We start from the raw sequence: 13,766 nt of genomic DNA, 5'->3' as shown, positions 1-13,766 counted from the left end.
TTACTGCTGTAATGATTTATAGATTTTAAAATCAGGATGACAGTAGAGTGAATAACATATTCCAACAGACATTGCATAGAAAATTGCACAAATTCAGAAAGTCACCACTTATGTTTCTTGAACTTGGTGGAAAAGAAGTTGAAAGAGGGAAGATGATTAACTGGGCACTCAGACCACTCCTGTAACAGGAGAAATGGAAGATCAAACCAGTGGCTAGCAGTGTGGACCCTGAAGTCTAAACAGAAGTATTTTGGGGAATGGGAATGAAGTTGATCAATTCTTGATTTTTGTGTTTTTTAATGATAACTAACTCCAATAAATTTAACAATGCACGCTTTATAGATGTCTGTGATATTAACAATTCGGTCCTTAAAACATATTAATAAAGTCTACACAGATGACTCAGGGGTTAAGTCTTTGTTCTATGGTCCTGAATAAAATTAGATGTTTGACTAACGCTCTTTTAGTCAGGGCTCACTTTCTTTTTCACTGGCGTTCACATGGTAAGAATATAAGACCATTTATTTGCAGTGTTTACATGACTCTTGATAAAATGCGGTCCTACTACAGCCCAGTGCTGATTTAGTAAAAAAACAACAAAAAAACAAAAAACATGTGAAAAGCTAGAAACTGTTTACATCACATAATAATGTTCCAGCAAAGACATGACTGCCCCCAAGTGGCATGAGCACCATTTGAACACAGTGTAAAACCCTGACACAAAATGTAACTACTGCAATTAAAGCTTGATTTATAGTCCTGCACTGAATCTCTGCAGGACCATAATGGCCATTGCAGCTTTTGCATGTTTACTTTTGGAGTTTGGACAAATGCGTCTTCATTACTCTTCCATTAAGGATGACACTGAGCTCATCTTGTTGGACTTGCAGCAAATACATATAAAACACTCATCTTTACTGAAACAGAAAAGAGAAGTGTCTTCAAAAACACCTGCCTCTATACCAACACCAACGTCCTTCTAGAAAGTCCCAGCAGTGAGCAGACTCCTCCTGGAATTTACTTGTGTAATTATTTACAAGCATGTACAGAATTACTTCTTACATCTGATTAAACTTAATTTAAAAGCCTTGGTAGTTATACTTCTACCAATATTTCTGCTGCAGTGCTACCATATATTTCAATGTAGGCTTCTTTAGGTCGATAATATATCTGTCTGTATACAGACTTTCATGGTTTAAAAAAAAAACACTGGCTGAAAACTGGCAACTGTGTTAGCTTTTTTGAGAAAGCCAGATACAACACATTGTTTCAATGAAACAATATCATTGTGTGACTCACATATTTTACTATCAAATGGACCAATCTAGATACACTTCTGGGACGATACAGATGTAATGGTAAGGCATAGATTTCATCAAGTAGTACAAATCAAGCTTAAATTGATGTAGAAGAAGTTTCAGCTCCAACAGATATTCACATTCTTCCCCTCCACTGACAACAGTACAGTTTTATTTAAATTCAGGCAGCTGGTAGAAGGTTATCCGGTTTGTTGAATGAGCAATTGCAGTTCTCCTGGTTTGGTTATTCACACAACAATGGGACAGTTAAATTCCGCTGTCCAAACTGCATGCCCGCCATATCAAGTGTTTTACCCCAACATGGCCGTTGAGTTAGCAGCAAGTTGCGTCTCCCACTCATGTTCCACCACTTTGTAAAGCTCCATAGTGGCTCTAGCATCCTCCACAGAGGAGTGGCCTTTGTTCCCAGTCTGAGGACACAAGAGAGGACATGTTAAGCATTATGTTGGTCACATTTATATAATCATGATGACATTACATGATATTAACCTTTTAGTTGAAAAACTGGTTTTCTACCCAGGTTTCAGTTTAAATTTGTCATTGACAACAGCCCACTACATGAAAGAGGATTCCAGGGTAAAAAAAAGAAGAAGAAAATAATTCAAAACCAAAAATCTTCTATGGTAAATATTTGTGTTGAATTCGATATAATTCTGTGAGAAAAACACTGCTGTTAGTGATTCACATAAAAAAAATTACTGGTGTCCTGGTGTGTAATTAATGTCAATTATTATAATTTCTAATAAACTAGCTCCACTAACTGTACATATCTTCCATTTTGTATTCAACCAAACAGAGAACTCTGTCTTACCTGAATGTCACGGTTGAAAATGGCCTTCGTGAGCGTCTTCAGTGAAGTGCACTTATTCCCTTCAATGCCGGCCATCTGGTTCAGGAGAGGAATTCGAGAAGTGTCCCTGGTCAGCTCGGGGGGATGACAGTAACCAATCACCTTGAAGTCATTGTGGATGGCATGGCCAACCACCACCTTACCCTTAATCAGCGACAGTATCTGTAGTACCAACGGATAAAAAAAACCATCTTATTTACTAAACTCATATGGTTTATACAGAGTAATGGACGCTGCAAAAATCAAATCCTACAATGGAATGAAATAATGTCTAAATTAGAGTTAATTTGGACATCTTAACCCAGTTGTGATTCTTTTTTCAAATTAAGACTAGAGATGGCACGATACCACTTTTTTATGTCCAATACCGATACCGATATCATAAATTTGGATATCTGCCGATACCGATATGAATCCGATATAGTGTTTTTTAATCAACAAAACTGTTTTTTAAATATCTTGCTGCATTTTGTATAAGTTCATACTCAAGTTTAAAACAACAACTACACTAAAGCTATTCTGTTATACCTGTATGCAAAAAAAAATATTTCATAGTTCAGCAATACTGATCAATCTAATAAACTTAAACCTACACCATCCTCCCTATTCTGGTATTTTAAAGAGTACTTAGCATAAATATTAAGCAACCTAACTAATAGGGTTCCAACTCCCAGCAACAACAAAAATAAATAAATAAAAATAGGGAACCACCCCTCACGCGCCACCTCATGATGCTTAATCGCCGTAATCAACCTTAATTTGATGCAGTGTGAAAAAAAATGCACAGAAATCAATTATTTTTCAAGAAATATTAAATAGATTCAACATCTTTCTTCAACAGAATTGCAGACTGCACAGATGGTACCTTCCCAAAGTAAAAAGTACTATAGCTTACTAGGGTATATATATTAGACTTAATAGTTACTATATACAGTAATGGACTTCTATTCATTTTGCATCAAATTAAAACTTTGGGTGTCAGATAATTATTTATTAAAAGCTAGACATTTTAAATGAGAATAAGAAAGAAAAGTATGTCTTTGTGCCCCCTTTTCCCTGTTAATGCCCTATCGGCCCCCCTGGCTAAACTTTGCTAGATCCGCCCCTGCACAGTTACAGCCGTCAGCTACGTAGAAAAAGATCCTCGAGTAGAAAGTAATAATAAATAAATTCTAACAACAGCTGATCAAGCTTAAACGTGCTGCTGTTGTTCAGCCGCTGGTTTCCTCTTTCTGGTGCAAAGTGGGCCAAAAGCAAACTAGAGACACGGACTCGCGACAGAAAAGCCGATCAGCTGATCGTTAAGCAGTTTCATGATTGAAGTAGCAGCAGGAGAGAGAGAGAGAGAGGCAGTCGTTTGTTAAGCTTAACGCAGGAATGCTTTACAAACATTCAGAGATGGACTTACACACTTGCTTTACTTCTCTCGGGATAACTTTGTCGGAGATGAAATGCCAGGTTGCTAGCGAAGCTCCACATGCTATCCAGACCACCGACAGGTCCCGCATGCCACAGCCGCTCTATCACGTGATGCATACTGCTCCGACGTTCTGAGGTGAGTTACGGCGTGTTGCAAGTTTTGTGAGGTGCTTTCGTGATATTTAATGGATCGGATTACATTTTTTATTTTTCTCCGATATCCGATCCAGTAATTTAGGTCAGTATCGGACCGATACCGATACGTAATATCGGATCGGTCCATCTCTAATTAAGACCATTAAAAGGAACCAGTAAATAAATTTAAACAGTAAAACATATATAAATTAACAGTTGGTTTACCTAAACAAATTAATTAATATTAGCACCGGTCTGCATGAAACTGTGAAGTTCCTTTCAAGGATACCTTACCTGACCATAAGTGTGCTCCCTTTTTAACAACAGCTTTTTATAAAACTAACAACAAATACATTTAACTACCATAAGTGTTAGGAAACTTAATTATCATTTAATTTTATTTTTGTATTTTTAATTTTCATTAGTGGGTCCATACTCCAAACGCATACATGTTAGGTCAATTGGAGATTGTATTTTGTGTGTAAATGGTTGTCAGGCTCTTTGTTGTTAGCCCTTTTAAAACCCTGTGATAACCCTGTGATAGCAGCTAGACAGCTACAACAGGCTCCAGACCAACTGTAACCCAGAACAGGATAAACGGACAAAAATGGATTAGGATGATAAATTATTCCTGCAGTTGTCTTTAATTGCTGTTATTTACTGTGTCTTTACACTAGCTGCAACTTGTATGGTACCTCACACATGTTGTGCGTTCATCCGGATTAAAATGTGTTTTATCTGACAATATATTTTAGTGCTGGTTAGCTGTCAAATTAATAACTATATTAACTATAACTATATAAATTATATATTAGCTATAATAACACTGGTACTTACATATCTTCCAGCATCTTTGCAGTTGTTGAGTTCTCCTTTACATTTAAATTCAATATTTTTGCCCAAATCTCTCTCTCTTAACTCCTCTGATGACAAGCATTTTACAATGTAAAAGAACATGCTAAATCGTTTAAAAAAAAGTACACTTTTCTCACCTCCATCCTGGCCTTGGTGAATGGCATGGCATTGACGAGGTCACGGCGTCGGATGCCGCTCCATCGAGTGCGATAGTCTGTGACTCGTGCAGAGGGCTTGATAAACTTATCGTAAATCACATCTCCTTCATAGGAAACTATACTGCAGCGTGCAAGCTCACTGAGGCTCTTTGGTCCCGTGCCAACCATCTCACAGTCAATAGCGACATACTTCGAAGGGTTCCCTGATGACATGGTGATGGGCTTACAGGTGCTTGATACTGAGGAACCAGGGCTGCTGGCTGATGATTTCAGGGGCTCCTTTGGTTTTTCACCACATGGAGGCATGGAACTACTGTGTGCACTGGCCAGATACGATAAACTTTTGCTTTGTGTGGAAGTGGAAGCTGGTGGGCATTTAATGGACGCACCATTCTGAAGTGGTGTTTGGCTCTGTCTGAAGTCTTGCCTATACTGGTTGTTCTTTTGTTTACCTTCCCTGTACCCCTTTGCTCCACGGTTGTGCCTCTTTCTACGCAGCCACTCTTTTTTCCTGTTTACCTTGCCTGCTAGAGCTTTTTTCGGTGCAGTTTCATCATGAGATAAATTAATCCAAATGTCTGACATGTTTACATCAAATTAAATAATTTCAAAACACACACGTTCCCACAAAACAATCTCATAGATCTGCTTATTTGTAATCCTTCAACAGGTCCTTGTTGGGTTTAGTCCAGTTTAGAAGTCTCATCCTGCAAGGCAAACACAATATTATCAAACTGTGCCTGGATTTGCAGAATTATAACCAATCAGACCGAGTGCCTGAAAATGCCTGCAAATTTTCAGATACTTTTCTAGGCAAAGAACACTTCAGGAAATCATTGTTACTGTTCTCTGTGGAACTGTCCAATAACTCTTCTTTCTGTGAGGTGAACACACTTCTCAGGCACAACATTTTACAGATATATCTCAGTATTTTACTGCTATACAGTCGTTTGTTAGATTTGGAGTGTATATATCATTCACTAATATAATTTTCACTAATTTCTTGCACAATCTAAGTCTTATCTTTACTTTTTAACTCATTTCATTTCTTAAAATGCTCTGTTTTTAATCCCTGTAGTATATATAAAAATTTGTGCACTTTTTTTCACTCAAGTTGTAAAGTCATCACTATGAGCATGTAGCATTTTGGCTTCAACTATGTTGCTTATAACTGTAGACTGTACTATTTTTATTCTTTATCCTGTTGTTATAACACAATAATTTTGCTCGTAAAATTGAATAAAGTATCCATATATCTAATTATCTAACCAATTTGGGGACGTAACATCAATCTGGACTTGTCCGGGAAACTAGAAAACATTGAAGTTGCCAGATTGACAATGTAAACATTGGTACTGTTCCATCCTTTCACAATAGATGTTTTCTGTTTTAATTGTTTACTTTTTGCGACCTGATAGTTTGTGGTCGTGGATGGAAGGGTCAACACTTTTCCCAACTTAACATGGCAACCTGAGGGATTCTGGAAATATAAAATCTTAAAGCTAACTTTATACGGGATTTATAAGCAACTGGTAAATGAGCAGGCACAGTAACTGTCCCATCGTGTCGCAGATTCAAACTTTACAAACCGTATTGTTTATAAAGTTGGGGAAACCTGAAGGTAAGGAAACCTGATTTCCTTACCTGGATGACTGAGCAGGCATCAGGAAACCTCATCAGCTGCACTTGGTGGATGCCACTACTGCTAATACTGCTATATCTTCTAATACTAACATTAGCTAATAACTGCTAAGGTTAGCCCGCTAACGCTAACGTTGGACACCAAACACTGTTTATTGACAGTCTCTCTCAATGGACAGTTTCTCTTTCTGCTTGTGAACATTTGGTCGGTCGATAGCGATATATGCCCTCAAAGGAAATGTCTAAAATTAACTTTTAGAAACATAAAACCAGACCTGCTACACGTGAACCGAACGAATCCTCCTGCCCAGAACAGATGATCTACATCCGGGGCATGTTGCCTTTGGATACCCTTTGTTCATCTTGAAAATTCCAGATTGGTTTGAATACTTTTATCTCTGGTATCTCAAAGCCTCTCTATTATATTTCTTTGAAATCATAAAATATTTTAAAACTGACATGCACAATAACTTTGAGTAATATACTAAACTAAAACTCTTTAAACGTCTTTTGTAGTATCCTTTCCACTAATTCCTAAATAATGTACTATTTGCTCACAGTAGGGAGTGATTTATTATAAGTTATTAATAAAACCCCATATCAGATGCATATAAGGAACCGAGTAGAAGACTGTTTTCTAAAGTTTAAAATTAAGATTCTAATTTTAAAAAAATTTTTGTGCACTTGTGTCTAAAATTACGGCGAGTACCTAAACGCATCACGATTCTATTGAAAAACGTGAAAGTTGTAGGTAGCGACGGAAACAAGCTAGTGGCTAAAAGCAATTATCAGTTCAGACATTTAAAGGAAATACTTTTAACGTTAAAATTGTATTTTATAGAGATGGTTGTAATAGTTTTGGTATTTCAGACACACTCGGTCTTAACTAGAAAAATAAAATAAAACGACGTTAACGAGCTAACTTGTTAGCATTACCTTCAGGATGTCGAGATGTTTACAACACGTTTCACAGCGGAGCAGCAGAGGGAACTAGCCAAGCAACTGGCCACCTTTCTGTCTCAGTACAGCCACCTCTCCGACTCCTACATAATTGTGCGTATCGATAGATATTTCTGAAGTATGCAGCTTGCCCAGTGGTTTTGTTTTTTGTTGCGTTTGGAATAAGTAAATAACCAGGTCTCTAAAACTAAATGTTATTGTGCACATTTATTTACTTGTTTTGTATATGTCAAAGCCAATAGTGCCAGCTAGTGACGAGTGATTGTTTACCTTTGCGAGACAAGTAGATCAGTGAAACTGGGGTTTGCAAGAATTTCTTTATGCAAAACTCTCTTAAGGCTCTATCACAGCATTTCATTCAGGTTGAGGTCTGGACTTTGACTGGACCATTGGAACACATTGATCCTTTTCTTTTTCTGCCATTCTATTGTAGATTTGCTGAGGGCTTGAGATCATCAGTCCCTCGCATAACCTAGTTTAACCCAGGCTTCAGCCGTCAGACAGATGATCTGATAGTTGGCTGTAGAATACTTTGGTATACAGAGTTCATATTCGATTAATGACTGCCCAGATCCTGTGACAGCAAAACAAGTCCAAATCATCATCCCTCCAGCACGGTGCTTAGTAGTTGGTATGATGTGTGTTGTGCTGATAATCTAATGTGGTGCTGTTCATTAGGGCCAGCTATCTCCACTTTGGTTTCATTCATATGTCCAAAGGACATTGAGGAATTTTGTAGAGATCCAGTTTTGTAGAGATCAAATTCTGCAAAATTAAGTTGTTAATTTTCAAAACAAGTGAAAAAATTACTTGTTTTCAAACAAGTTAATACTTGTTCAGTCTTTTTCTTGTCATACTGACATGAGCTTTAACATTTAACATCTTAACTGAGACCCGTAGTCTCACTCTAAGATGTAGCTCTTGGGTTTTCTTGGGAGTTTCTCTAAGCACCGACCTCAAAGTGAATTTGCTGGAACGTCCACTCCTCGAAAGAATGTAGATTACACCTAAATGCTCCAGACGAGCAAATTGCCAAAACCTCTGCTTTATTAAGGGTGGTCATGCTTGCTGATGATCAGTTAATCAAGTGCATTTAATTAGCACTGAGTGGCTGTTGTGTACCCTTCTAATTTCTGTGGACGTAGTAAGGGTTTACTTAGTTTTTCACATGACTGTAAAGTATGGTATATGAATTGTAATCAAGCCTTATTTACACAGTGCAACAGCTGGATTCTTATCAGTTTGTTATCCCTTCTACAGGAATTTTTCACAGAAGATCTGTGGCACACATTACCCAGCAGCTGGCAGCCTGTGTTGCAGGACCTGTCATATCCACAGATTGCAGACCTATTGCTGGATGCCACTCATGAAGACAGGAGGTACTACTGGATTGTTATTAGGCCCTTTATATATCCTTAAAGCAAGGTTGCAAATATCCAAATCAAACTCAAAAAAACTAAAGAATCAAAAGCAAAGTTGATTTTAGCAAAGCCCAGAAGGTTTGGTTGCCTTGTTTTACAAAATTGAATTAATTCATACATTCATTTGTTTATTTAGGCAAAGTAAGCATAAATTAGACATCCTGTGCTCTTCATATAATATCATATCAATAAAAACATCCCCTTATTAGGTAATTAATTGCCTAAAAACTTTCTCATTACAGATATCCTTCAGTGTGGCCTCTGACTCTCTTGGCTTTCCGTGCCACAGCCCATGCCCTGGCATTTCCTAGGGAGAGCAGGAGTGAGGGATGCAGAGTAGGTGGGTCAGTGAAGCCAAAGGAGTTCCTGGAAAATCACAGTCAGAGCTCCCTCCTGGGTCACATTTTCAGGAAGCATGTTAAACCCAAGAAACAGCATGAGATTCGCAAGCTCGGCACAGTATGTATGCTTACAGGTGGCTGCTTTAGCACGTCTTGGCTTTTCTGCTTAGAATGTTTTTAATATATATTTTTATATTTGCAGCTGGTTAAGCAACTTTGTGAGCAGACTGATTGCAACAGAGTGGTCGATGTGGGCTCTGGGCAGGTATCACTCATAGTCGCATGATTTTAACCCATAAGCACATCAATACATTTTTTAAGGTAGCACTTTAATGTTAATGGGAATGGAATTAGATTTCATGCTTCTGTAGTAAAAGTCTATAAAATCAATTTTCATGCAAATTTTTAAGAGTTGAAATCAAAAATAAAGCAGTAAATCTTGCCACAGTAAACCCTGAGTTCCATTTTTGCCTAACCAGGGTCACCTGACTCGTTTCCTGTCCTTTGGACTTGGACTTTCTGTGACTGCTATTGAAGCTGATCCAACCCTGGTTACTATGGCATCCAAGTTTGATGGACAGTTGGTGTGGGCCTTGGAGAAGGAGAAGCAGAAAAAGGTTAGTGATTTTCTAATATTATTGCACACCTATAAGTTTCTAAATAAAGTTTGGATCTCAGAGAACTCTAAATGTCCTGTAAGGTTAATAGAATACTTAAGTATTTTGTGTAATGCTCTACCATTGACTCTTCCTTATTAATTATTATTTACTATTTTCAAACATAGTTTTTCCATGTTTTTCCTCTTTATAAAAAGCTTGTTGTCAAGAAGAGCATTCTGGGTCCAAAAAGTCCAAACCTATAAATAAGAACTGAACTGTGTTGAGTTGACAAAGCACTGTGAGTTAAAGTCGGCATCCTCCGTGATGTCTGTTCAAAGGCAAGATTAAGCCTGACACTTCCATTTTTGCCACTTGGGGGCAGCAAATACAAAGTGTAAACACTGGCATATCACCCTTCTGGATAATTTGTTGACCCTCTTAGCAAACGGTGGGCTTTTCCACCTTTAGCAGACGCAGGGCAACATTGCCATTCACCTGGAATTTGTTTATTTCTACCTGATAAATGTAAGCACAGTTATTCACTCTTTAAAGTTGTAGTTTCCTCTCTATCAACTCTTGGAAAAATATGAGCTTCTTTACCTGTTAGATACCCTCTTCACTAGCTAGTCTCAAACAGTAGTGGTTTCTGGATGCTTTTTCACTGAAAAGTAAGACTGGATAAAAACACAGTTAATGATCAAGCTTTAAGTTTGAAATGTTGACCTCAGATTTGCGTAAACGCTCTTTAAAGCCTAGGGGAATAACATAGTGATGATTTAGTGATTTACCAATCAGTGACAGTTTTAATTATGATTATATTTAATGAATCCATTGTATAGACATTTTACCTCCTACTATAGTGCATATCAACAGAAATATTAATGAACATCTTTTGCTTCCTAGAACTGCTCCTCTCACATTCCAGCACAAAATTTTCCTCGCCACATCGCCGGTTGGGTAAACCCGAAGGCATCGTGGGAGGCTTTCATCGGACAGCTAAAAGCTGCAGATCATGTCAGTGAAGGTCCCCCAACTCCATCTGGACCCAGCAAAAAGAAACTGCGAGGCTCTGTGCAACAAGGAGGCCTCCATGTAGTTCAGACTTCTTATGCTCGTTCTGATTCTAACTCTCAAGAGTCTGAACTGTCAAAACAACAAAAGTCAAAAAAGATGTCCGGAGTGGAATTCATTGACGAAAAATGCTGCTCATGCATCCACTCTGACAGTCACGAGGGGGTATACTCTGAGGAAGACAGCCTTCAAGGCTATCCAAACTTTGTCCTGACTGGTCTCCATGCCTGCGGTGACCTCAGTGCGACCCTCCTCCGCCATTTTGTCAAATGCCCGCATGTGCGCGGCATCACCTCAGTGGCATGCTGTTACATGAAAATCACAACCAAAGAAAACCCCACCCCTCCAGGACTGGTCATACCGCCTGCTCCACCAACACTGGATCAAGAGTCAGTTCAGTCAGAGTTTGGCTACCCGATGAGCTCCTGGGTGTCAGGGCTGTCGGGACATCAGTTGTCCTATAAGGCCCGAGAGGGGGCGTGTCATGCTGTTGAGGACTATGTGCGGCGACTCAGGGAAGAAAGCGAGTTGCTCAGGTCGCACTGTTACAGAGCGATGCTTGAGACCTTCATCAGAGACACAAGGCCAGATCTGCGCAGGGCAGGAATCCAGACCATCAAGAAATCCCACCTATTACCTTTTATAGAGTGAGTAAAAATTGCATCCATCAGGTATTTACACAGGTCTTTCATTTCAGCTGATATGGTTTGTCAGTTGTCTGAAAATGCAGCAATAATTGGTACAACAGGAGGAGGGTCACTAAATTCATAATAACAGTGCATGCCCATGTTATAGTATTGTTTGGCCTTTCAGTGCGTAAATGCTAAAATGTGGTCATTTTTGCCCAATGCTAGGTGGTTGCTAGGCAACATGATTATAATGTTTTACTATATGAAGTGTAAATCCACTTTTGTGGATATAAATAAGATGTTATAGTCATGAAATGTAAGTAATACATTGTGCTCATATTGGTTTGTAAAGGCAAAGTAAAATTTATTTATACTGCACATTTAAAACAACTGTTGACCAAGGTGCTGTACAATTAAGATAATCAAGAAAAATAAAAACATAGGAAGACATTATAAAAGTTAAGAAAAAGAAAAGTAAAGCCGTGAAGGCTAGAAAATTTTAGCCTGCTACTAGATGGTTGCCAGAGAACATGATGGCGACATATATATCTTGCATAGTTCAACTTTTGTGGATGTGAATTATATGTTATTGTGAAATTAAAGTGACATGAAGGTGTTATACAGGCCATGAATTGGTAATTTAGCCCTGTTTGCTCAGTAGTTGCTAGGCAACTGGATGATATCATAATATGTGATATAGATAAAAACCTCTTAAGAGGCACATGTGTTTGGTTGCTCTGACCCTGGAGGAGTACTGGACAAAGACAGGCAGAGATTTGGTGTCATTTCTGCATGTATAATTTGCGTTCTGTAAGAATCATTTTAGTTTCTGACTTAAGTATCCTGTCCTGTTTTGTCTACATTTGTTATCCCTCCCAGATATGCTCGTTTGGGTCTGGCTCGGGTCGGACTGCCTCCTGAGTTGCCCCTGGACCTGGGGCGAGTGGAGGCCATGTTGAAGGAACAGGGCAGGGTGGTGGTGTACTTCAGCTTGTCCCTGCTGCTGGCCCCTGTGGTGGAGACAATGGTGCTGCTGGATAGGATGATCTACCTCCAAGAGAATGGTTGGACAGTTGATGCTGTCACATGACTTAAATATTATGATTGCGTGGTGTAGCCATTTATCTCAAACCTCTACTGTCTCTCTACAGGTGTGAACAGTCAGCTTGTTCCTCTCTTCAACCCAAACTTCTCTCCAAGAAACTTTGTGCTGGTGGCTCTGAAGCGTTTTGGACAATGACAACAAAAGGAGAATTCCCACTTAACCGCTCTTTGTTTTTAGGAATTTTAAATATTAAATATTAAGAAAGGTTTTAAGCTTTTAATCCATCTGAACATCATGATCCTGACACATACATGTACCACTGTTTATCACTTAAAGCCTCTATGACAGCTTAGAGACATGCATGTGTTAGGTATCAATTTTCTCTGTATAGACAGACATTGTGTTTGTGGTTTGTTTTTATTTATTTTATTTCTTGCGCCATTTTTAGTAAAGGAGAAAGGGAACATCATATTTTACTGTGTGTAAACAATATATCCATCCATCTTCTTGTGCTTATCTAATCCAGGGTCATGGGGAGGGATTAAGGATAGATGTGGGCATCGTCATCACCAAGAAATGTTAAATCCTAGAAATTGTGCCAATAAGCTGCTTTAGAGCAGGTTATGTTCAGGATAAAAGATCAACAAGTTGCAAAATCACCTCTTACCATCTCAAAAATAGAGTCACCATTCTTGGAAGATCACTTTGATCTTGGTGACCAAATAGTAACATGACCTAAACATTTTTACAACCATATAAAGCAGGGACACTAAACTGGTTTTACATTGTGGGCAACATACAGCCCACTTTGATCTGAATTAGGCCGAACCAAAGAAACTCTTCTTGCTTTAAGTATAAAGAAGTTAAACATAATGCATTTAATCCCTGCAAAAATTGTAATATTAAAAAAGAGCAATTTCAGCAGTATATCTCAGTTTTTCTACATGACAAAAGAAATGCGCCTATAAATCAAAAACAAATCTGTCACGTTTGTAAAGTGTTTAAAATTACAGAAAAAGTTGTAATAGCTCAATGCTAAGAAATGTTGGGTTTTTCTATAGTAGACAGTGAAAAAATAGAAATTTTTCTCATATTTATTATTTATTTATTATGTAATTACTTTGGTGTATTAGTAGGAATGGGAGAGGGCTTTATGAGTTATGTTGTAAAGCTTGTGAAAATACAGTAAAAACTTCAAAGTTTATGTCCTCCTTAATATTTCCAGTGGGCTTGATCAAGTCTTTACCAGGCCAATTCTGGCCACTGAACGTCTAAGAAATATAGATATTTTTTTGGAACAGCTTTGTTGATTTTTTCCCTCCT

At 38.2% G+C, this 13,766-nt stretch overlaps 2 protein-coding genes across 4 annotated transcripts; one reads left to right on the top strand and one right to left on the bottom strand.

Moving 5' to 3' along the window:
- isg20l2 (interferon stimulated exonuclease gene 20-like 2) lies at positions 1-7,365 on the bottom strand. 3 transcript variants are annotated; one of them, XM_026184876.1, is made up of 4 exons: positions 7,314-7,365; positions 4,716-5,443; positions 2,131-2,331; positions 1-1,729 (listed from the first exon to the last, which is right to left on the bottom strand). In XM_026184876.1, exons 2-4 carry the CDS (start codon positions 5,319-5,321, stop codon positions 1,610-1,612), a joined length of 927 nt encoding a protein of 308 aa, XP_026040661.1. In that variant the 5' UTR covers positions 5,322-5,443; positions 7,314-7,365; the 3' UTR covers positions 1-1,609. The 3 variants fall into 3 exon arrangements, with proteins under 3 accessions (XP_026040661.1, XP_026040658.1, XP_026040659.1); XM_026184873.1 differs by lacking the exon at positions 7,314-7,365 and adding an exon at positions 6,653-6,723; XM_026184874.1 differs by lacking the exon at positions 7,314-7,365 and adding an exon at positions 6,381-6,646.
- mettl25b (methyltransferase like 25B) lies at positions 7,107-12,912 on the top strand. The gene is made up of 8 exons (XM_026184872.1): positions 7,107-7,430; positions 8,598-8,716; positions 9,001-9,217; positions 9,302-9,364; positions 9,579-9,716; positions 10,602-11,416; positions 12,278-12,462; positions 12,550-12,912. The coding sequence occupies exons 1-8, from the start codon at positions 7,329-7,331 to the stop codon at positions 12,636-12,638; spliced, it is 1,728 nt and encodes a 575-aa protein (XP_026040657.1). The 5' UTR covers positions 7,107-7,328; the 3' UTR covers positions 12,639-12,912.
- Positions 12,913-13,766: the final 854 nt, after the last annotated feature.

The sequence above is a fragment of the Astatotilapia calliptera genome, chromosome 11 (genome assembly GCF_900246225.1).
Source record: "Astatotilapia calliptera chromosome 11, fAstCal1.2, whole genome shotgun sequence".
In the NCBI taxonomy this organism is placed as follows: domain Eukaryota; kingdom Metazoa; phylum Chordata; class Actinopteri; order Cichliformes; family Cichlidae; genus Astatotilapia; species Astatotilapia calliptera.
Note: the sequence above shows the minus strand (reverse complement) of the source record. Positions and strands in the feature narration are given on the sequence as shown.